The 23826-nt window shown below is 44.9% G+C and overlaps 1 protein-coding gene across 3 annotated transcripts in view; it reads left to right on the top strand.

The window, feature by feature from the left end:
* Positions 1-23826, top strand: part of Tm9sf4 (transmembrane 9 superfamily member 4) — a 47289-nt gene that overhangs the window by 6856 nt on the left and 16607 nt on the right. The window contains exons 2-9 of one of the 3 annotated variants that reach the window (XM_028887430.2): positions 10434-10547; positions 13807-13906; positions 19074-19242; positions 19342-19474; positions 20740-20863; positions 22422-22540; positions 22642-22753; positions 23540-23610. In XM_028887430.2, the coding sequence (XP_028743263.1) occupies positions 10434-10547; positions 13807-13906; positions 19074-19242; positions 19342-19474; positions 20740-20863; positions 22422-22540; positions 22642-22753; positions 23540-23610 (942 nt within the window). Of the gene's footprint in view, positions 1-10430; positions 10548-13806; positions 13907-19073; positions 19243-19341; positions 19475-20739; positions 20864-22421; positions 22541-22641; positions 22754-23539; positions 23611-23826 lie in introns of those variants that run through there. The other 2 variants (XM_028887428.2, XM_028887431.2) reach the window with 2 other exon arrangements.

Genomic DNA, 23826 nt, shown 5'->3' on the forward strand with positions numbered 1-23826 from the left:
CACATGCAGGCAAAATACTCATTCATAAAATAAAATAATCTCATAATAATAATTTTGAAAAAAGGTCAAAGAACAAGACAGAGAAATTTCCCAATAAGCAGGGATTCTGCTATCTTTTACAGAAATGAACTGGGAGCTACATCCTGTTAAGCTCTCAGGAACCCATAAACTGCTGCTAAGTCTTCAAGTCTCCTTAAATCATGTAACATCCTACATATTGGGACTTCTGACATCAGAACTTATAGCTTTTATCAGCTCTCATGGGAGTTTAGGACACTCTTCCAAGGTTAGAATTGCTGATTTAATTATGAGCAATTAGTTATCACCTGCACACCTGGTGGCCAGATTTTCTATGCTGGAAATTCCATATGTCTCCCATCTAGGTATTTTTATAAGCAATGAATTTCCTTCCCTTGAAATATAAATATAAGCCAGGTGGTGGTGGCGGCACACGCTTTTAATCCCAACACACGGGAAGCAGAGGCAGGCAGATCTCTGAGTTCCAGGCCAGCCTGGTCCACAGAGCAAGTTCCAGGATAGCCAAGGCTATACAGAGAAACCCTGTCTCAAAAAAACAAAAAAACAAAAACAAAAAAAAAAAAAAAAGAAAGAAAGAAATATAAATGTATTACTGGGAATGTTGCTCAGTTGGTAAAGTGCTGACCTAGCAAGCATGAGACCCCCGGGTTCCACCTCCATCCAGCACTGTATAAACTGGTCATGGTAGTATGCACCTGTAATCTTGGCATCTGGATGATGACGGTAGGAGGATCACAAGTTCAAGGTTTCTTGACTATATAGCAAATTCAAGGCCAGCGAGGGCTATATAAGACTGTCTTAATTTTTTTAAAATATGTATGTATTATAGATAATGATGACCCATGTATATGGAAAAATGCATATGAAAATATAAAAATATGAAGAAATACATAATCAATGTGTACATTTTAATTTGTTAATTTTTTTTTAAAAACCTGGGTCAAAAAAGCTGAATACTGAATTTCTTGCCTTGCAAGCCTGACTACCTGAGTTCAGTCCCTGGAATCCAAGCAAAGGTGGAAGGAGAGAATGGATTCTCCAGTTCTCTTCTGACCTCCACACACACTGTAGCACATAAGCACAGATGTCATGCACACCACAGACACACAATAACAATAAAGGAAAAACCAGAAAAGCTAAAATAAGTCACTTGGCTGCCCCTAATCCATTTATCAGAAGAAATTGTCTTTGATTTTAGAAACTATCTCTATTATATTTTATGCATATGTAATTCCTACTTTTAAAACCTTGTTGTAGGTTGGATGTGCTGGTACATGCCTTTAATCTCTGCACTGGGGTTGGGGGTGCAAAGGCAGGTGAATCTCTATGAGTTTAAGACAAACTTGGTCTACATAGGGAATTCCAGGCCGGCCAATACTACATAGTAAAACTCTGTCTCAAAACAAACAAAAATAAAAGCCCAACTTGTTATAGTAATTTCAGCATACACCAGCATAGAAGAGTACAGCCATTGTCACTTGTCACCCAGCCTCACCAGTTGTAATCACATTGCCACATCCTTTCACCTCTACCCTTCCCAACAAGTTCTCTTTTCTTCAGGCATATTAAGCTATACTTTCGTACTACAAATCACCGTTGTGAATGTCCAGGGCAGTGACCTTTAGCTCTGTATAAACTTATGCCCTTGTCATTACTGTGACACAATGTTATAGAACAGTTCTGTTACCCCAAGTTCCCTCACATTGGTCAAGGGAGTGATGCAATCAGGCCCTTGTTTCCACAGCCAAACTACCACTAATCTGATGTCTGTCTCTGTAAATTTCCTTTGCTGGGCATTCCATGGAAATGGAGTCATGTGTCATATGGACTTCTTCATCTGGCTTGTTACTTAGTATGTTTTTTTTTTTTTTTCTGGGTTATTCCTTCTTGTAATTTGTATTGGCAGGTTTTTGTTTTTGTTTTTTACTTAAAAAAACTGCTGATAGTATCCCAATTCTTTTTTTTTCTGCTTTCACTAATGATTGCGCCTTTGAATTATTTTCAGTTTTGAACTGTAGTAGTCCCCGAATCTGAGGGTGTGTGTTCCAAGCCCTCTGAGAAGATGCTTGGAATGCAGCCAGTACGGAACTCTGTGTTTTCGCTGTTTTGTGTACTAGGAGTTGAACCTAGGGTATGTGCCAGGCAAATGGTATACCCATACCTCTTTTTACTATTTTGAGACAGTCTCACTAAGTTGTGCAGGCTGAGTTTGAATTCCTCAGTATCGAGGCAGGCCTTGAGCTTGATGATCTCCTGCCTCAGCCTTTTAAGTAACTAAATTATAGACCTGTTCCATCAAGTCCAACCCCATACTTTTCTCTTTACTTGAATATCTTACAATAAAGTTTAATTTGTAAATTAGACACAGTAAGATCCGCAGAGCTGGTGATCTAAGTTGGGTGGTGGACTGCTTGCCTAGCATACATAAAGGCATGAGCAGTAGTCCTCAGTACCACATAAACCAAGTGTGGTGGTGCACTCGGGTAGAGGCAGGAAGATCATTCTGGGGTACATGAATCCCTGGGGCAGGGAAGAGCAAGGATGCTTAATAACAAAGTCGAACATTTATACTAATATATAGTAATAAGAGTTAAAGGGTTGGGTATCATTTATCTCTGGAGTTTCCTGTTTAGTGTTTTCAGACCTTGGTTGACTGTGGGTAGCTCAAACTGTGGAAAGTGAAACCAGGGAGAAGGAGACAGCTGTTGTGGTTAAAGTTGCTATGAACACATGCAAGTCTGAGTACACATCTTTCTGTTCAGTTGATGCCTAGAGTTGGGAGTCCTGGCCAGTAAGTTTATGTCTAACTTTGTAAGCTACTACCAAACTTTGCAAAAGTGCCTGTGCTGTTTCACATTTTCATCAGTGAAATGTGAGGGTTTCTCTCCATGTCCTGGTTCACAGTTGCCTGGTTTTTGTTTTGTTTTGTTGTTTAGTCATTCTGGTGTGTTTTGGTACCCAGTATAGCTTTGGTTTGCATTTCCCTGATGACAGCTGATAGTAAACATCTTCTAATGTGCCATTCGTGTATCTGTACACATCTCTGGTGAAATGAGCGTACAGATCTTTTATGACATCTTCCCACTTCCCACTGAACCACACCCCCAGGCCTTGCCCACTTTTAATTGGGGTGTTTGCTGTCTCGTTAAGTTGTGAGAGTTCTTTACGCATCCTGAACCAGTCCCTCATTACATACATCGTTTTCAAAGATTTTTCACCTGTCCATGGCCTAGAAGTGTAAAATGTTTTATTTTTATGAAATTTATTAATTTTAATGGGTTATATTTTTGGCAGTATATTTAAAACATCTTCATCTAACTCAAAGTGACAGTTTTCTTCTAGGAATTTTAGTTTCAGCTTTTGTTTTAATCTATAGTTCACTTTGAATTTATTATTTTTGTGAATGGTCTAATGTTACTTGTGAATATGGTTACCACATAGTTAAAGCACTTTGTCTTTGTTGGATTGCCTTGGCATATTTGTTGAAAATCAAATGACTGTAAATGGAAAGACTTATTTCTATGCTTTTAATTTGGTTGGATTAATGTGTGTGTGTGTGTGTGTGTGTGTGTGTGTGTGTGTGTGTGTGTGTGTGTATGCGCGCGCGCGCCTATCCTTACCAATTATCTTTTCCGTTTGTTTGTTTTTAGATAGAGTTTCTCTGTGTAACAGTCCTGGCTGTCCTGGAACTTGGTTTGTAGACCAGGTTAGCCTTGAACTCAGAGAGATCTGCCTGCCTCTGTCTTCCAAGTGCTGGGATTATGTGCCACCATACCCGGCTTACCAGTTATCATTATTATTATGTTTTATGGTATGTTTAGAAAATTGTATAAATTACCCAATTCTGTTTTGGATCTGCATTGGATATTCTGGATCCTTTCTATTTCTTTATCAATATTAAGGTAAATTTGTGCTTGGCATGGTAGTGCATACCTTTAATCCCATCACACTGGAGGCAGAGGCAGGTGGATCTCTGTGAGTAAAGACCAGCCTGGTTTATATCTATAACAAAAAGACCCTATCTCAAAAAGCCAGTGTGTGTGTGTGTGTGTGTGTGTGTGTGTGTGTGTGTGTGTGTGTGTGTGTGGAGAGAGAGAGAGAGAGAGAGAGAGAGAGAGAGAGAGAGAGTAAATTTATCAGTTTGTGCAAAAAACATGCTCACATTTTGATGGGGATTGAATCTGAAGATCAGTATGGGAGTGGGATTTTCTTTTCCTTTTTTTAGTTTTTATTTTTATTGTATTATGTGTATGGGTGTCTTGCCTGGATGTATGTCTGCACCACCATGCCTGGTGCCCACTGAAGCCTGAAGTTGTTGGCTCCCCTGGAACTGGAATTACAGGCAGTTGAGAGTCACTGTGGAGATGTTGGGAATTGAACCTGAGTCCTCTGGAAGAGCAGGCAATTCTCTTAACCACTGAGCCATCTCTCCAGCCCTGGAAGTACAGTTTCCTATATTATCTCTGTGGAGTAGTCCAGTTTGTCAACCTGGAATGTCTGTAGTTATTTAAATCTTTCATTTCTCTTGGCAGTGTTTTGTAATTTTCAGTAAAGAAGCTCTTAAAAGTCATTTTCATGTACCTAGATATGGTGGTGCATGCCTGTAATCACAGCATTTGAGAGACTGAGGCAGGAGGATTACCATGAGTTTGAGGCCAGCCCAGACTACATAAAGAGCACCAGACCAGCCAGGGCTACACAGCTGTGTCTCGAACCAAAACAAAATATGTTTTTGTTTTCCTTTTCTTTCTTTATTATTTGTAGTATTGAACGTAGCTTGTGTTGAGCACGCTCAGCAAGTGCTTTACTACTCTGCATGTTGTGTGATTGTTTGTTTGTGTTCTGACAAATAAAGCTTGCCTGAAAGATCAGAGGAACAGAGCAGCAGCCACTAGAAACTTCTTACCTCTACCAAATCCTCAGACTGAAGGGGGGGGGGGGATCCTGTCTCCACCCACCTTATATCCCTGTCTCCACCTCCCTAGTGCTGGGACTAAAGGGGTGCACCACTACCATCGGCTGTTTCTCTTTTAGACAGTCTCAAGTAGTCCAGGGTAGCCTTGAACTCCTGATCTTCCTGCTCTCTCCTCCCAAGTGCTGAGATTCAAAGTGTGTGCCACCACTGCCTGGCCTCTATGGTTAACTCTATGGCTAGCTCTACCCTCCGATCTCTAGGCAAGCTTTATTTGTCAGAACACAAACAAAATATCACACAACAGCTGCATCCAGCCCTAAGTCCTTTCTGATACATTCTTAGGGGCTAGAAAGGTGTCAGCAGTTCAGAGCACTTGACTACTATTCAGAAGACCCGAGTTTGGCTTCCAGCACTATGTGGTGGCTGACAGTCTTCTGTAACTTAAGTTCCAGGGGATCCAACACCTCTTTAGACCTTCTCAGGCTCCCACACACATGGTACACAGACACTTAGGTGCGCACATGTCCACATATAAGTATTTTTAATATATTTTCTTAGATTTTTTCAATACTAAGTAGAACCATGTTTTAATTTTATTTTTAAGTTGCTTATAGCCAATATGTAGAAATACAGTTATTTTTTATATATCAATCTGATAGTCTGTGCCTGTCCTCAGCTTAATTCTAGTTAGTTATTGCATAGATTTCTTAGAGTGTTCTAAATGCAAGGTAATATTATCTACAAATAAAAGCATTTGTTACTTTTTTCAGTTTGGATGTGTTTAAATTTTATTTCTTTCATGCACACTGGCTTATAGTATAGAATTGAATAGACATGGCAAGAATGTGTATTCTTTTGTTTCTGATCTTAGAGGAACTTAGCATTTAGTTTTTCAACATTGTGATGATTGCCAGTGGGTTTTCATAGCTGCCTTTCATTTGGCTGGGGAAGTTCCTTTTTAGTTGTACTTGAAGTTGTTTTGATGACTGTATTGGATTTTGTCAGCTGCCTTTTGTGTCAGGTGTGCTGCTGCTGTGTTTGTCCTTGGGTTGCTTCTATGGTACACCATAGTAATTGACCAGCTAGAAAGCCGTCCTTGCATTCTTGGGAAAAGTCAAACACCACCACGTTACACAGGCCAGAATGACCTCAACTCATTCTCCTGCATCTGCCTCCAGAGTGCTGAGGTTGCAGGCGTAATTCACCATACCTAGCTGCAGATGTTTTTAATGTGTTAATTACAGGACACTTTTTTTTGTTGGTTTTTTTTTTTTTTTTTTTTTTTTTTTTTTTTCCAATACAGGGTTTCTCATGTAGTTTTGGTGCCTGCCCTGGATCTCACTCTGTAGACCAGGCTGGCCTCAAACTCACAGAGATCCTCCTGGCTCTGTCTCCTGAGTGCTGGGGTTAAAGGTGTGCGCTACTACCACCCAGCTACGGGAGGACACTTTCTTAAGGGTATTTCCATATGTGTTCATGCTAAAAATTTTTGGTAGTTTTCCTTTTTGTTTGCTTTGTTTGGTTTTGGTATATACAAAAACAAAAAAAAAGGACGGGGTCTCACTGGGTATTCCTGGCTGGCCTCAAACTCACAGAGATCCACCTGCCTCTGCTTCTGGAGTGCTGGGACTAAAGGTGTGCACCAGGCCCACTGGTGTGTGCTTTCAAACATTTAAACAAGATAGGCTATGCATACATAAACTAGGATCATTTTTCATACACCTAAGAATTTGTGGTGACAGTACTTGAGAATAGCTCTGCCTCTCACATTGCCAATTCTCTCCTCAAAAAATGATAGTTTTTCTCCTTCTAGCATACTCTGGCTTTTTTTGTTTTGTTTAGAGACAGGGTTTATTTATTTATTCATGTGATGTGTATGCATCTATGAGAGTTTATGTACACCATGTTGTGCAGATGCCTAGGAGGCCAGAGGGCATTGGCTCCCCTGGAACTGAAGATATAGGCTGTTGTGAGCCTTCTGACATGGGTGCTAGGAACCGACCCCAAGTCCTCTGCAAGAGCAGTAAGTACTCTTAACTATCTCTCTACCACCTCCACCCCCTTTTTTTGAGATGGGATTTTGCTATGTTGTTTAAAGGTTGGTCTTGAACTCATAGGCTCAAGTGATCCTCCCATCTCAGCAGCCTCCCGAGTCTTTGGGATTGCAGATACATACAGCTCCCCCTCCCTTAACCCCCAGTTATGAAATGGGAATACAGGTTTATACATAAAAAGAACCTAAAACTGTGCCTCACACATATTGGCATGCAGTAAATATTAGCTGTTGTCATCAGCCTCATGCATTCATACATTTTATGAATGTATGAATCTGCCCTGGATCTGCTGACCAGGCTATAGGCGAGGCTGGCCTCAAACTTAGAGATCCGCCTACCTCTGCCTCCTGAATGCTAGGATCATAGGCAAGTGCTACCAACCACCTGGCTCATCATCTTATATTGAAACTCACCTGCCTCAGCAGGGCACACATATTCCATCATCACATTTGGGTTGCATGGCCTGGGATAAGTTATTATTTGAGGGAGGGGAGTGAGTTAAAATGGGATCTCACATAGCCCAGGCTGGCCTGGAAATCACTGTGTATCTGAGGATAACCTTGAACATCTATCTACTCCTCCTGCCTCCTATCTTCCAAGTGCTAGGATTAGAGTGTCTGTCATACTTCTAATGTGACGCTGGGAATCAAACACAGGGCTTTGAGCATGCTGGGCATGCACACTATCTTCTAAACTACATCCACATTCCCCAAGTTATTTCATCTCTCTATCTCAGGTTAACTGACAGTCCACTGCAAAATGGTGGCAGAAGTGTACAGGTAGTTGTCATTGTGAGATAAGCAATGAGTGTGGGAGGTGCTTAGCACAAAGCAGCAGCTAGGTAAATAGAAGGAAGTTGCTATGCCTGTGCAGTTCTGTGTTCTTCACGGGTATTAGTGGCTCTGGTTCCTTGTTGTTTTTTAATGTTACCTTCCTGCTGGGGTGAGCATGGATCTCACTGTTTATTTTTGGGTTTTGTTTGTTTGGGGAGGAGGAAGGGCTTCATTGGTTTGAGACTTTGGAACCAAAGGGAATTGAAGTCTTCCTGGATTTACTTTTCATTCCTCTGCAACCCGAGCTCCCAAGGGAGCATTGTGCTCCGCGGGGCAGTGTTCTCAGTTCAGGCTGAAGATTCTGTTTCTGAAGGAGGTAGAACGAAAGTAACCTCTTAGATTTAATTGACCTGATAAACATGGAAGATTGTAATCCTCTGCCCCTGCTTCAAGTCCCCATCAGATAAGGCTAACGTCCGGTGTCAAGCTTCTTAGGAGGGACTTCAGATCACGTTTTCTTTACATTAACAGGAACAGTGATCTTGGTGCCTTACATGTGAGCGTAGCGGCTTGGGGCTGGAGAGATGGCTCAGTCACTAAAATGCCTGCCGTGCAAGCGTGAGGACCCTGACTCAGGTCCCCAGCACCCACACAGAAAGTGAGCGGGCACAGTACTGCACACCTGAGCTGGTCCAGCTCAGTCCATGTGCTTCGGGTTCAGTGAAAGATCTTTCTCAAAGAAAAGGTGGGGAGCAATTGGGAAGACACCAGATGTTACACATATGTATACACACGCATGTGTATGAATACACACATACAAACACAAAAGTTATTTAAAAAAAGAGTAGTTGGGACTAGAGAGATGGCTCAGCAATTAAGAGGTCTGTGGTTCATTTCCTAGCACCCACATGGCAGCTCACAGCTGTCTATAACTCTAGTTCCAGTGGTTCCAACACTATCTTCTGGCCTCCACTGGCAACAGGCATATATGTGCAGAGATGTATATACAGGCAAACACCCATATAATAATAATAATAATAATAATAATAATAACAGTGGTGACTTAAGAGGTCAGTAAGTGGTTTCAAGTGCATATAGATTCCCCCACACACACACTTCTACGTGAATCCTTTTATACTAAATAAGGACACAGAAGCATTGATGGGTCGTAACTGCATAGCTGAGGGGTAGGATACAATGCTCTGCTAATATCTGAGGGCCCCAAATTTAATATCTTCTCTGCATATGACAGCCACCTCCCTATTGATGGTCAGGATACACTTTTAAACCTGACCAGAGAGAATTAGAGACCTATACTTCCTCTTTCCCAGTTGACTCTAGGACACTCCTCCCCACTCCCCCAGGAATAATTCTTCACCCTGACTGCTAGGCCATCCTGCAGAATTTACATTGATTGCCAGGCCCAAGGCATAACCTGAGTATCTGTGCTTATAACAAACTTCCAGAAAATGCTGTTTCTGCTGTTCCCCACAGATCTCACTTTGAGTGTGAGCACCTAGATACCCTTTAAACTTACTGAAACTCAGACACTGACTTCTTCTAGACATCCAGGATGATCCATAATCTGGATGAAGCTAAATATTGTGGTGCATATGTTTAGTCCCAGCAAACAGGAGACAGGCAGATCTCTATGAGCTCAAGTCCAGCCCTGTCTACATAATGAGTTCCAGGTCAGCCAGAGTTATGCATTGAGACCTAAAATAACAACAACAGTAATAATAATGTGGCATTGGTAGGGCTTTTTTTGTTTTGTTTTGTTTTGTTTTGTTTTGTTTTGTTTGGGGGGCGGGGAGTTGAGACAGGGTTTCTCTATACAGCCCTGGCTGTCCTGAACCTTCTATGTAGACTAGACTGGTTTTGAATTCACAAAGATTGCCTGGCTCTGCCTCTTGAATGCTAGCATTAAAGGCATGTGCTACCATGCCACGCCCCCCCCCCCAACCCCCAATCTCATGCAGTCCAGGCTGGCCTGGAACTTGGGATCTTCCTGCCTCTAATTGCTAAATACTACTAGGATTGTAGGTGTACATTGCCACACCTGGCTAATTGTTTTTCTAAAGTAATGTAAATATATAATTCTATATAAAACATTAGAAAGAACACTATCACTCAATTCATTTAACACCCTGGTAAGTGTCCTTCCTTGTATGTTTGGTAGAGTTGTCATATCTTTCTTAACATGTCTAGAAATAGAGTCCAGGAGCTGGGGAGATGGTTCAGTGGTTAAGAGGGCTGCGGCTCTTCCAGAAGACTTAAAAAAATCTTAGGAATAGAATTGCTGGGGACTCTGGGAAGTAGGTGCTAAGTTGCCATCTAGAAATGCTCCCTGTTTGTAATGTGCCCACCATATCAGAGCACAGAGTGGCATTTTAATATCTCAGACTAGCAGCAGTCTTACTCCTCCTTCCAGATAGTAATAGCTCTACCCATCTTGTCGCCCATCTCTGGAAGTGCAGAGTCTTGTTCCTTGTAGCATTCTGGGAAGGCATTTGGGAAGCAGTGACCTCAGGCTTCCCAGAACAGAGGCGACTCTGGCCAGTGCAAGCAGATTGGAAGGTTCCCACTTGACCTGCCCTGCAGGAAAGTTGACTGCTCTCTCTGCATTCCAACTGTGGTCTCTCTCCACAGCAGGTTTGGTGGCCAAGGTTCCTGCTGCTTCTCTGTCTCACATGTAAAACAAGCACCTTCTATGTCCCTGGAGTCGCGCCAATCAACTTCCACCAAAACGACCCAGTAGAGATCAAGGTGAGTGCCTGCTTGGACCATAGGAGCTCCTGTGCCTAGCAGCCTGGCTGGAGGACTGTGTTGAACTGTGTATGTCCATCCTGAAAGGCTGCCTAACGTTAGTTCTACCTTTCCATTGTTCCCCTGTGCCTCTGGTCTCTGTCTCCTCACTCTCACTTTTACTATGAAGTGTGTCACATGCCATCCCACCCATCTGTGTGTTACTCTGCTTGCTTCCTTCTGTGGCTTCTCTGCTTCCCTTCCTCATCTGCTCCATCCTCTTTTCATTACCAGCTTTCTGAGTAACACACAGCAGCTGTTTAAATGCCTGTGTTGTAAGAAGCTCTCTTCCTTATGTCTTGCAGGAAAAACATAAAAGTAACAACTGACTGAGGGTTAGTACATGCTATGCATTGGGCTCTGCTTAGGTCAAGATGCCCCCAAGAACCTTCTGAGGGAAATTTTATGTTTTACAGAGTTTCTGTATGTTTCACAGATATGGAAATTAACGCATAAAGAAGTGAGCCAACTGGTCCCATGCAGAGAAATGCAAACATTGACACCAAGGAAGATACATGGAGCTTTGAGAATGCCAGCTTTCCCACCACAGTGCCTTTTTTCTCACTTTTGACCTCTGTCCACAGCCCTGAACAAAGCTTGGTGTAGAGGTCCAGTAGTGTCTGGTCTCTAACCCTGCCAAAGCGGAGTCAGAGGAGACACCTGGGCTGGAGGAGAACATAAAGGTGGAATGCACCTCTTTGTAATTGGGGGGGTGGGTTGTGACTATAACCCCCACCCACCCCACTCCCATTGTCCAAAAAAAAAAAAAAAAAAAAGAATTAGCAACAGTGAATTTGGGGGTAATTTTTTTCCTTAAGTAATTTGTAACTTGATTTTGTTGGTTTGGTTTTAAGACAGGGTCTTATGGAGCTTAGGTTGGCCTTGAACACTGGGTAGCTAAGAATAGCTTTGAACTCCTGATCTTCCTTCATTCACCTCCCAAGTTCTGGAATTATAGTCTGTGCCACTACACCAGTTTATATAACATGTATAACCGAGGTCCTTAGTGTCTTCAGGCTGACATCCCAAAAGCTCTAAAACCCAAGGTTTCCTAAGGGCCCTCCAGTCAAGAGCTGACCTCAGACTGGTGTGATGCCATTTACTCACTTCATGGATTTCACTTAGTGTCAATGTTTGCATTTCTCTGCACGTGGTTATGGGATATGAGGTATTATTCCAGACCCATCTGGGGGTGTGATACAACCCATGGTGTGTATACCATACTGCCTGTTTAAATGCCCTCAAATTTCTTAATTCCAAAATAAGAATTTTAAGAAAGGGTTGTAGAACTATTCTAAAATTTAAAAAATTATTTACACTTTTAGATGGTATCTGAGGAATAGCAGGTAGTTCCTAAGTAGTTAAAATTAATTTCTTTAAAGGATTTTTTATTACATTTTATTTATTTCTCTGTGTGTATGAGTAGGTGTGGGTTCATGCCACAGCACACAGGTGGAGGTCAGAGGACAACTTGGAGGAGTCGTTTCTCTTGTCCCACCATGTGGGTCTGTGGGATAGGAGCTTGGGTCGTCAGGCTTGGCAAAAAGTGACTTTATCTACTCAGCCACCTCAGTGGCCCTAAATTTTAATTTTTTTATAATATTTCACTGGTTCTATTTTAGCTATGATTTAACAGTTTTCTTTTTTGTTTGTTAGAGATGGGTTCTCGTGTAGTCCAGGCTGGCTTCAAGCTTATGTAGCCAAAAATGTCTTGAGCATTCTTAGAACTTTGTGTTTGTTATTATTATTTTTTTTTTTTTTTTTGAGACAGGGTTTCTCTGTGTATAGTTTTGCGCCTTTCCTGGAGCTCACTTGGTAGCCCAGGCTGGCCTCGAACTCACAGAGATCCGCCTGGCTCTGCCTCCCGAGTGCTGGGATTAAAGGCATGCGCCACCACGCCCGGCTTGTGTTTGTTATTATTAATGTCCACATACCTAATGTATGTGGGGTAGGCTGGGCCACAGCAGGGATGTGGAGCTCACAGTAAGTGTTGTGGAGTTCGTTTTCCCCTCCACCTTTACACGCGTTCTGTGGATCAAACACGGGTCACCAGTCTTGTATGGCAAGCACCTTTACCCACAATGCCCTGGGTTTGATCCCCTGGACCACTATGCCTGGCTTGTAGCCAAGAATAACCTTGAACTTCTGATTCTCCTGCCTCTACCTCCTGAGTGCCAGCATTAGAAGTGTGTGTCACCATGCCCATTTTATACGATGCGAGGGATCAAACCTGTGGCTTTGCATAGTCTAGTCAGGCATCCTGCCGACTCAGCTAGCTAACAACTAGACTGTCTTCTGTCTCTGTTCCTGTCTCTCCTCCCTCCCCCTTCCTTTCTTTCCTTTTTTCTTTTCTTTCTTGGTTTTACTCTGTAACTTGAGTTCACTTTCCTCCTGTCTCAGTCTTGAGTAAATCATGATTGATCAGTTTCCCATTGTAGAAGGCTTTCATTGTTTTTATGTTTTTCCTCTTTGGTCATTTAGCAGATATTAAATGAACATCTACTGTGCTGTGATCTTAAGTAGGAAAAACTGATTTTTAAAGTCGTAGGAAAGACTAGGGTATGATGGCTCACACTGGTAATGAGAGCACTGAGGATTTTGAATTCAAGGCCAACCTGAGCTACAGAGTAAGACACTGTCTCAAAGGAAAAGAAAGAAATTAAAACAGTATACAATAATCGCATTTTATGTGACATGCTCTGGTGGAAGCTGAGAGAGCTGAAATGGAATGATGGGGAGTTCATTTAGATACAGTGGGTAGGGAAGGGCTCATGGGTTGAGAATTTTAGCTGAGACCGAGCTAGGAGAAAGCATCAGATGAGCACAGAGGAGAGCGGAGAGGAATGGCAGGGGGAAAGCCTGAAGTAAGAGAGAGCTATAGGCCCAAAGAACTGAAAGGAGAGGGCTACGTGGATGGCAAGTGAGGTGCAGACCCCTTTGTTCTTAAAGCCTACTGCGGAAGGCTACTCAAGTGCCATATCTTGTTCAAGGGTGACCAAATGTTTATGACTCAGTGAATATTGGATCTCACTGTGGCTTTAAACTAAATCTGTGGTGCTGTCTACAGCAAAATCCAGAATTGTGGGCAGTACAGGAATGGCATGCTATAGTCCTATCTCCCGCAGTGAACTTTCTAAAGACATGAGTGCCAAGAAGACTTCTTGGAACAGCCTTCTGTTTCTGGTGGTTTGAGGAATAACAGTTTCTCTCCTTCCTGTAGGCCGTGAAGCTTACCAGCTCCCGAACTCAGCTCCCTTATGAGTACTACTCATTGCCTTTCTGCCAGCCCAGCAAGATAACCTACAAGGCAGAGAATTTAGGTAAGTCTCATGTACTGCTTCAGCCTGTCTCACAGAGGACCTGGCATGGTTTTCACTTGCTATGTGCTAGACACTGTTGTGAATAGTTTCTGTGCGTGTTAGCTTATTGAGTCATAATGACCCTGCAGAGGTAGTGATGGGGTGTGTGTGTCTATTTTATAGACTGACTTGCCGTTGGTTATTTTGTTCAGTAGTAGCTAACCTGGGCTTTACCAGTTTTCAAGGTTAGAGTACTCAGCTTCTAACCATAGCAGCTTTCCCTTGGTTTCTAGATAGACATTTCTTTTCTAGTGACTTCTGTTACTTGCTCTGCCCTTATCCTGCTTTTGGTGTGTGTTGGCCAGAGGTTGACATTAGATGTCTTCCTGGGTTGTTCTCCACAATATTTATTGGGACATGGTCCCTTGCTTCAACCTAAAGCTCACTGATTTGGCTAGTCTAGCCATGCAGGTTGCTCTGGGGATCCCCTGTCTTTGTTACCCTAGTCCCGGGGTCACAGGCAGGCCACCATATCCACCCAGTATGTATATGCTGAGGAGCTGGACTCAGGTACTTCACCCATTGAACCATCTCACCAGACCATTGCTCTACCTTTAATTAAAGGATTGATGTTAATATAGTCCTTGTATATGAAACTCTTAAAAAGTAAAAGAAATGTAAAAAAGAAAAGTCTGGGCAGTAGTGATGCATAACTTTAATCCCAGCACTCAAGAGGCAGAAGCAGATTGATCTCTTGAGTTTGAGGCCAGCCTGGTCTACATAGTGAGTTCCAGGACAGCCAGGGCTACACAGAGAAACCCTGCCTCAAAAACCCAAAAAAGAAAAGAAAAGAGTGATTATCTTTACCTTGAAGCAAGCAAAGACATTGACAGTCTTGCTAAACTGAGCAAGACTTATTCAGAAAGTGTGTGAAACACCCTTCACAGTGTCTGGCACAAGTGGTAAATAGCAGTCACAATTCTAGGTTAAATATTCTCTGTAACACAAATCTTAAAGGGTCTTATTAATAAAAACAAACCCAGAGCCATGTATTGGGGTAAACGCTGAAAGATCAGAGAGACTGAACAAGCCACAGCTAACCTCACCTGGCCAACTTCTCAGCTGATCCTGTTTCCTCAAACTGGAAGCCTCGTGAATCCTCATCCAGAATGAATCTCAGCTGAACTGCTGCTAAAAGTCTGAAAGCTTAACCAGGCTCTAGTTCCTGGCCTGGTCACTCTTTATATACCTTTCTGCTTCCTGCCATCACTTCCTGGGATTAAAGGCATGAGTCACCATGCCTGGCTGGTTCCAGTGTGGCTTTGAACTCAGAGAGATCCAGATGGATCTCTGCCTTCAGAATACTAGGATTAAAGGTGTGAGTGCTGCCATTTTCTGGCCTCTGTATCTAGTGGCTGTTCTGTCTCTGACCCCAGATAAGTTTATTAGGGTGCAATATATTGGGAAACACAATGTCACCACAATTCTCTGACTGGAGTTACCTCTTCAGGACAGTTTCTCGTGCTTCCTCTCTGCCTATCTCTCATTAAATCCTAGAGAAGCAAGCAGTCAGACACTCCTTGGACCTCAAGAGCCTCAGCAGATTTTCCTCTTCTGTCTTGGCAAGGAGAAGGAAGACACTTGTTTTCTCTGGCTTTTTGTTGTTGTTCTTGTCATTGTCAAAAGGTCTGCTTTATTTAGTGTATGCTCATCAGTGTGAGTGTATGTAAGTATATTTGGAGGCCAGAAGAGATGCCTCAGAGCTGAAGTTACAGGCATTTTGTGGTACACGTGGATTGTTTTGTGGGTGCTGAGATATGAAGTCTAGTTCTCAGGATTGTGTAGCAAGTGCTGTTTTTTGCAGAGCCATTTCTTTGGTCCTTCTTTTTGTTTTTTTGATTGCCACCTTCCCGAAAGCTGACCTGGAATCTGCCATGTTGCCCATTGCCCAGACAGTCCTTGAACCTATGATCCTCCTGCTTCAGCCTTCTGAGTGCTGGGATCTGAATCCATTTTTCATGATTGTGCAACAGTTGTTAACCACTGAGACATGGTGTGCCACGAAGAAGGTGCTGGGTATCAAACCCAGGGACTTGGGTATGCTAGGCAAGTGCTTTACACTGAGCTACACCTTAGCCCTTGAGAATTGGTTCTTTTGAAAATTTTTATTAGCATGTATTATTTCGTCACATCATGGCTTCTGGTACATTGTTAAAGGAGGTGACACAGGCCTGCTGTCCTGGCTACTTGAGAGTCTCAGCAGGAGGATGGCTTGAGTTTGTGAGTTTGAAAACAACCTGGGTACATAGTGAGACCCTGTCTCAAAAAAAGTGGGGAGAGGGATTTAACTAGGCAGGATGGCCCATGCCTTTAGTCACAGCACTCCAGAGGCAGAGACAGGTGGATCTCTAGGAGTTCAAGGCCATCCTAGTCTACAGAGTAAGTTCTAGATTAGCCACGGTAATATAGTAAGACCCTGTCTCAAAAAAAAAAGAGGAATAGTTCTGTGTTTTTCAGAAATGAGCCATGCTAGACCAGGATGTCCTCTTTCTCTTTCTTTCCTTCCTTCTTTCTTTTTTTTCCCTTCTTTCTTTTTTGGTGGTGGTGGTGGTGGTGGTGGTGGTGGTGGTGGTGGTGGTGGTGGTTTTTCAAGACAGGGTTGTTTCTCTGTGTATGAATCCTTGGCTGTCCTGGAACATGCTCTGTAGATCAGGCTGGCCTCGAACTCACAGAGATCCACCTGCCTCTACCTCCTGAGTGCTGGGATTAAAGGTGTGTGCCAGCACCGCCCAGCACCTTCTTCCTTAATTCAATTTACTTTCCAGATTTAAGAAGTGGCACAGCCTTCTTTAGTTTGTGGCTCTTCTGTCTGCAGTTCCTCCTCTCTTCAGGTCAGCTCCTTATTGACCTGCAAAGAAGTGAGCAGCAGGACACGGTGTAAAGAAAGAGCCCACCCCAGATCATGTCGAGCTGTTGTCTCTCTGGTTCTGGTTGTCTATAAAATGTCCTCAGCCGTGAGCTGTGCAGATGTCCTGTTGATGTCCTCACTCTCTTCACCACTGATCCCAGACTTAGAGGCTCACAGGCACTGTCAGGCATCTGATGGCAGCTGAGGGACAGAGGCTTCACCTTCTTCACTCTCTACCATTTCCTCTCCTGGATGGCCTATGCCATACTCAGGACATCACCTAGGCCTTCTACCTTACCCAGCTGCGTGCTGTCTTTAATACGGTAGAGTTTGTGGCTCTGTCACTTGGCACTTACCTACCAACAACTTATAGCATCCAACTGCCTGACCTTTCCTATGGACAACTCACAGAACTTGGTCATGGAGACCTTCATGTCTTTGTTGCATGCACCACTCCTTCCTCATGCCTAGTATCCAGTAAGCAGCTGGTTCCCACAGCTTTACCACCTTCACTGCTTTTGAATCTGTGCTGTGATGGTGGCCTCTGCACACACTCTCTTCTTTGTTTGTCCTTAGTTCATGACTGGCGCCATGACTACTGCCAACTTTTTACATCCCTTTCTCTGCACGAAGCAATGAGAGTGATCTTTCCATAGCTGCAGACAGGTAATGTCTTCTCCATCCCTGGTGGAAGCCCTCATGAACTTGTTTGCTTTCTGGACAAAGATCAGATTGTGTGTGATCCACCCTAAGGCCAGCCCCTACCCATCTCTTAGCCATCTCTCCAACTCTCCCAGGTCACTCCCTGCCACTGTGCTTTGCCACCACACAGGTAATCTCAGTCACCGTCCCAAGCAGCCTCTGCCTCTGTGTAAGCTGTTCTCCATCTCTTTGTCGGGTTAGTACTGCTCCTCCTTCAAGCACTGCTAGCTCAGTAAGACTTCCCTAGATCTAGTCCCCATGACAGCACTTAAACAGTATATTTTCACTTTGCTGATTATTTAATCAGTCGGTTTCACTAGAACTTAGGGTCATGAGTTCCACAAATATGTTCGTCCAACATTGTATCTTCTGGCCTGGCACATATCCAGTTCCCAGTATGTGTTGGTGAATGAATGAGTAAGTGAGTAGATTAGACGATTTGAGTGTGTCAAGTAGATCCACTGGCATATGTGGAGGTGGTAGTCCTGCCTGTTGTCATGGTGTGTCTCCCTCAGCCTGCCCCAGTTTCATATCATTACTGTTGAACTAATGAGCTGCTCAGAGTGAAAACACAGTTGGGTTTAGTAGCTGCTTCCCAGCTGCTCAGTGCCTGTGAGTGTAACATTTGGCATCAGGTTCCTTGGAGGAAACAGGCATGAGATGCCAGTACATTAAGACGTAGGGTTTGGCTCAGAGCTCCCTGGTAGTAGGGGAGTCAGACCTACACTTATTAACATACTGCAAAGTAATGTCATGGACATAGAGGAGCTTCACAGAGATAGAAAGGTCTTGGGTAAGAGGCCAACTGGCTGCAGAGGTGATGCCAGTAATGCAAACGGTGTTCTTTGTCACCTGCCTGCTCTGTGCCTGGGAGGGGATTAACCTCTCAGTTCTCGGTATGTCTGTAAGGAGAATACAACCGCCGTCTCATTTTCTGGAGGAGGAAATTGAAGCTCAGTGAAGTGACATTCGGGGACTAAGCTGGTAAATATCAAGCAGGGTGCATTAATAGGTAGCGTAGAGTTAGAATATTCTCTTCACTGTACAGTACTGTCACTGTACAGAGGAGGAAAAGGAGGTCAGCAAAGGCTGCTTGGGGGGCAGTGACTGAGATTACCTGTGTGGTGGCAAAGCAGAGTGGCAGGGAGAGTTGGAGAGATGGCTAAGAGATGGGTAGGGGCTGGCCTTAGGGTGGATCACACACAATCTGATCTTTGTCCAGAAAGCAAACAAGTTCATGAGGGCTTCCACCAGGGATGGAGAAGACATTACCTACCTGTCTGCTGTTACAGGGTCAGGAAGGGTGATCCAAAGAAAGGGGAGCCTGGGGCAGGATGACACACCAGGCATAGGAAGCCACCCAGGGCTCTAGAGGCATGGGAGGATGTGGAGCATCTACCAGCAATGGAACACCAAGTAGAGAGGGTGGTGGGACAGTTGAAACAGTGGGGCAGAGCCTGATGGCACTGCTGACATCCTTGGAGCTCCATTTTGTCCTGCTGTCTACAGCCCTGTGACTGCTGACCTCAGCCACCACAGGGCTGAAGCTCTGAGCTCCATCTGTCTCTCTTATGGCAGGAGAGGTGCTGAGAGGGGACCGGATTGTCAACACCCCTTTCCAGGTTCTCATGAACAGTGAGAAGAAGTGTGAAGTTCTCTGCAGCCAATCCAGCAAGCCAGTGACCCTGACAGTGGAGCAGAGCCGGCTGGTGGCTGAGCGCATCACGGAAGACTACTACGTTCACCTGTAAGTTACCCACTACATCCTGCTGGCCTTGAACTCAGCCCAGGGAGGGTCTGGTGGGAGTGTGGTCCTGAGAGACTGAGTGAGGCCTTGGGTTTCTAGCATTGCTGACAACCTGCCTGTGGCCACCCGGCTGGAGCTCTACTCCAACAACCGTGATGGTGATGACAAGAAGAAAGAAAAAGATGTGCAGTTTGAACATGGCTACCGTCTTGGCTTCACAGATGTCAATAAGGTAGAGTGTCTGCATGCTCAGAGGGCTGGGTCAGCAGGGTGCTGAGACAGTACAGCAAGTCAAGGTGCTTGTTCCCAAGTCTGATGACTCACTGGGGTTCAGTCCCTCGTACCCAAGAGGCAGAAGGAGAATCGACTCCCACAGGCTGTCCTCTGACCATCACATGTGCTGAGATGTGTATACACACACAGATTTTTATTTATATATATATTCTTTTAATGGGCGTCAACCAGAATACATTTCTGCCAGTGCCTCACGGTGTACAGCCTGTGAGAATTCTGCGGCTTTGGACTGGCTCCAGCATATACTATAAGAGATAAAGGGATTGACACTAGAATATTAGATTCTGTTTCTGTAAGATTAAAACTAGAAAGGAAACCTGGAACTTCTAAAGTGCACAGGAGAGAAGCCCACACTATGATCAAGAACACACTGTAGACTTCCTGGGCTGACTCCTTCATCCACCTTTGGCTAGTGATCTGAGTGTCCTTAGTCCAGTGTCTCAGTATCTCATCCGTGCAGTTTTGACAATCAGTCTGTGTGTACACTTCATGACACAAATCCTGGAAGTAAGCTAGTAATGACATAGATCATAACTGTGTCCTTCATCTGATTTCCCAGGGAATAAAAGGCTGACATTCCTTTGTGGCATAGAGGCCTTGTCCTAATTTCGAGAGAACTGGTGGTGTGAGGCCCTGAGTCTTGATTCCTGGTTGCTTTCCACTAGCCAGGGAGCTGTTGTGCATTCGGGGCCTCGTGGGGGACGAAGGGGCTTTAGAAAAGAGTTGGGCTGAGTGGAGTCGAGGAAGGACAGCATCCCCCAGTTGCTGGGATGCTGTGGGTGGAAGTACAGGGTAGGGACTGCTTGTGAGGCAGGGACAGACTGCAGAGCCCAGGTGAGCTAATGTGACAATTGGTAGGGCATTGGTTGAGCAAGACAAGAACAGAATGTGTATGAAAATGCCATAATGAAACCATTATTTTATATGCTGGCTTAAAAAAAAAAAAAAAAAAAAAAAAAAAAAAAAAAAAAAAAAAAAAAGACAGTTGACAGCCAGGCCAAGGAAACTTGGGTTTTATCTGAGTTCCAGGAAGCCACAGTAGGTGTCAGAGCAAGAGTGGAGTGTGACTAGAGCAGTGTTTTCAGAAGGCTGATCAGTCAAGACCTGGACAGAGGAAGGCTCTAGTGTTTGGGGTGGGCTTCCTGAGTAACTTTCTGGCTTGGGGCTGCTAGCTCTTTGTTATTCTCTGTTGTTCTGCTGTAGATCTACCTGCACAATCACCTCTCATTCATCCTTTATTACCACCGGGAGGACATGGAAGAGGACCAGGAACACACATACCGTGTCGTCCGCTTCGAGGTGATTCCCCAGAGCATCAGGCTGGAGGGTGAGTGGGGAGGTGTCACCAGAGGGGCAGGGCTGGATGGGCCTGGGCTTCCATACAGAGGGTCTTCTCACGTTCTCACCACTTCATTGGCTGGCAGGCCCAGGTATGGCACATAGGTTCATCCCGAGAAGGCCACTGTACCCCAAGAGAGCAGGCTGGGAATGAGGGAGACATGTGCTTACTGTCTTGTGGGCTGGGGACCATGTAAGCCTACCACCTCCCAGCAACTCCAGGAGATTAGAGGTGCTTGTAGATGAGGAACCAGATGAACCAGAGGCTCACGAGGTTAGTGACTTGGCCAAGACCAAATAGCAGATCAAGGCTTTGTGGCACCTCTTCCCAAGAACCAGTGTGCCTGAGTGAAGAACAAGGGATGAAAGTACAGGGAAAGCCACTGGGAAGCAGGTCGCAGGTTACTGTCTCCCTCCGTGTGGGTGATGGGCCAGACTAAAACTGCCCAGGGTCAGCAGTAGACCAGGAGTTGAAGAGCTTCAGTCCCGGTGGCCACACAGGATTTGGTAGAACTTTGCTTTTTTGTTCTGCCGCCGCCGCCACCACCATTGCCTCCTCCTTTTTTTTTTTTTTTGGAGACAGGGTCTTGCTATATAACCCTGGTTGTCCTGAGATTAAAGGCTTGCATCACCGTACTTTGCCTTTTGTTTTCTTCCCGAAGCAGGATCTCACCATGTAGCCCAAACTGGCCTTGAACCCATGGATCCTCCTGCCTCTGCCTTTTCTTTTCATGTGCCAAGAGTCAAACCTAGGGTCTCACATATTCTAGGTAAGTGCTCTACTGAGCTCTGTCTCCAGCCTACCTCTGGGATCACAGGCATGAATCACCATTCTAAGCCTTTTGTCCACAGTGGTGATTTTCTGGCTTTTTGAAAAAGTGTGGAACATGACTTTCCACATAAAGCAGTCATAAAGCATGGAACCTGATCTCTAAGGACTGTCCTGCCTCTCCTGTGAATATCACAAGCACAGTTCGGCATTTACAGATGATCTTTTTTTTCTTTTTAGCGTTCTCTTACATCCTCGGTAGCTCTTCAAGATTACACTCTGTCCTTTTCTTGACAGCACGGTGCTGACCCATGGTTGGTGTTCATATGTTGGTTGACTAGATGAGGTGATGAATGGCAGCAAACAAATGAGTGAATGAAAGAGGAAGGCTTGGGAACGGTTGGGTTCCTGAAGTAGTAGAGATGACTGAGTAAGTGAGCAAACAGAAGGAGCCACAGTGGCGCGTGCTGAGTGGGCCTGATTGAATGCGAATGAGTCAGTGGAGGCTGGGGTCCAATGTAGAAGGCCAACTGCTTTTTGGACGGAGGGAATTAGACTCTCCCTCCCTCCCCCACGTACACACCTTTTTACTCCTGAAGTCCCTTAGGAAAGCCAGGGCTCCAGGGAGTGTAGCTGTAAAAGTCACAACCTCCACTTTATGCTCACAACCTCCACTCAACCCTGAAGGCAGGGCAACCTTGAGCCCTCTGCAGAGCTGCCCTGCCTGGGGGAGAGCACTGGCCACTGTGAGAGCAGACTGGATCTCTGTCTCTCACAGACCTCAAAACAGATGAGAAGAGTTCATGTATTCTACCTGAGGGGACCAACTCCTCACCCCAAGAAATTGACCCCACTAAGGAGAATCAGCTGTACTTCACCTACTCTGTGCACTGGGAGGTGAGACAGAATGCCTGCTCTGGCCAGGGGAGGAGGGTTTGCTCTGGGCTGGGATTCTCTGTCCAACACGAGACCTGACTCTGCTTCCTCCTGCCTGCTAGGAAAGTGACATCAAATGGGCCTCTCGCTGGGACACTTACCTAACCATGAGTGATGTGCAGATCCACTGGTTTTCCATCATTAACTCTGTCGTCGTGGTCTTCTTCCTGTCAGGTGAGAGCTCTGAGTAGTGAAGGTGGAATGGTGGCCCTGAGGTGGCACATGACCCAAGGGGAATTTCTAGGGTGTTGTCAGGGCCAGGTGTGGTCAACGCAGTCAGTCACCATGTCCCTGTGCTAGGCCTCATGTGTATGGCAATGCACAGGAATTGGTCTCTGATCTGGTGAGCTTGCTAGAGAAAAGCAGAAACGTTTGTGCAGTCATTGACTCATTCAACAACCCCAGAAGCGTGGTTCTGCCGTGAAGCAAGCTTGGCAGAAAGCTGGGTGGAGAAAATGTTGGGCAGAGGTAGAATGAGGACAATTGTTTCCATCCTGTGAGAGGCAATGGGAGCAGCGGCTCCTGCTTATCCACTGCCTACCCAGGGGCTGGCTGCCGCCCTGGCTTTACGAGCTAAGTCTAAAAGCATAAAGTGAGCTCGGGGTCATGAAGCCTATTTCCTGACCATGCTGCTACCTAGAGAGGGAGACAGAACAAATGAGGCAGCGTGATAGTGGTGTACCCTGAACTGTTGAGGGATAGAGAGAGGTAAAGGTACCCCAGGTGAGTCTTGATGCATGGGTGGAAGTCCATCATTCAGGACATTTCCAGTAAACTCTCCTCCCTGCAGCCATCTCTCCCATCTCAGTTTCCTTCTCTTCACACCCCCTTCTCAGCTGGGGTGGACTACTTGTGTGGGAGGGTTTGGGGTGGCCTCCTGACCAAGCCCTGTTGGAAAAGGGCCTGGGGCTAGACCACTGTTAGCAGTGCTCACCACTACCCCCTCCCTGCCGTTTGCAGGCATCCTCAGCATGATTATTATCCGGACCCTGCGGAAGGACATCGCCAACTACAACAAGGAGGATGACATTGTACGAGGTCTTGGCTGGGCGGGATGGACTGGAAGAGGGAGGCCGAGCTAACAGTAGGGCTCTCCACCTGCCAGGCCTGCGTGCTCGCATGTGCATGCACACGTGTGTGAGAGAGATCATAGAATAAACCTCAAAGGCATTGAAAAGGAAAAACAAAAACGTTTCCTAATCACCCAAAGTGGTAGATTTGGAAGAATTCACAGAAAGAAAACTTGG

The sequence above is a fragment of the Peromyscus leucopus genome, chromosome 4 (genome assembly GCF_004664715.2).
Source record: "Peromyscus leucopus breed LL Stock chromosome 4, UCI_PerLeu_2.1, whole genome shotgun sequence".
In the NCBI taxonomy this organism is placed as follows: domain Eukaryota; kingdom Metazoa; phylum Chordata; class Mammalia; order Rodentia; family Cricetidae; genus Peromyscus; species Peromyscus leucopus.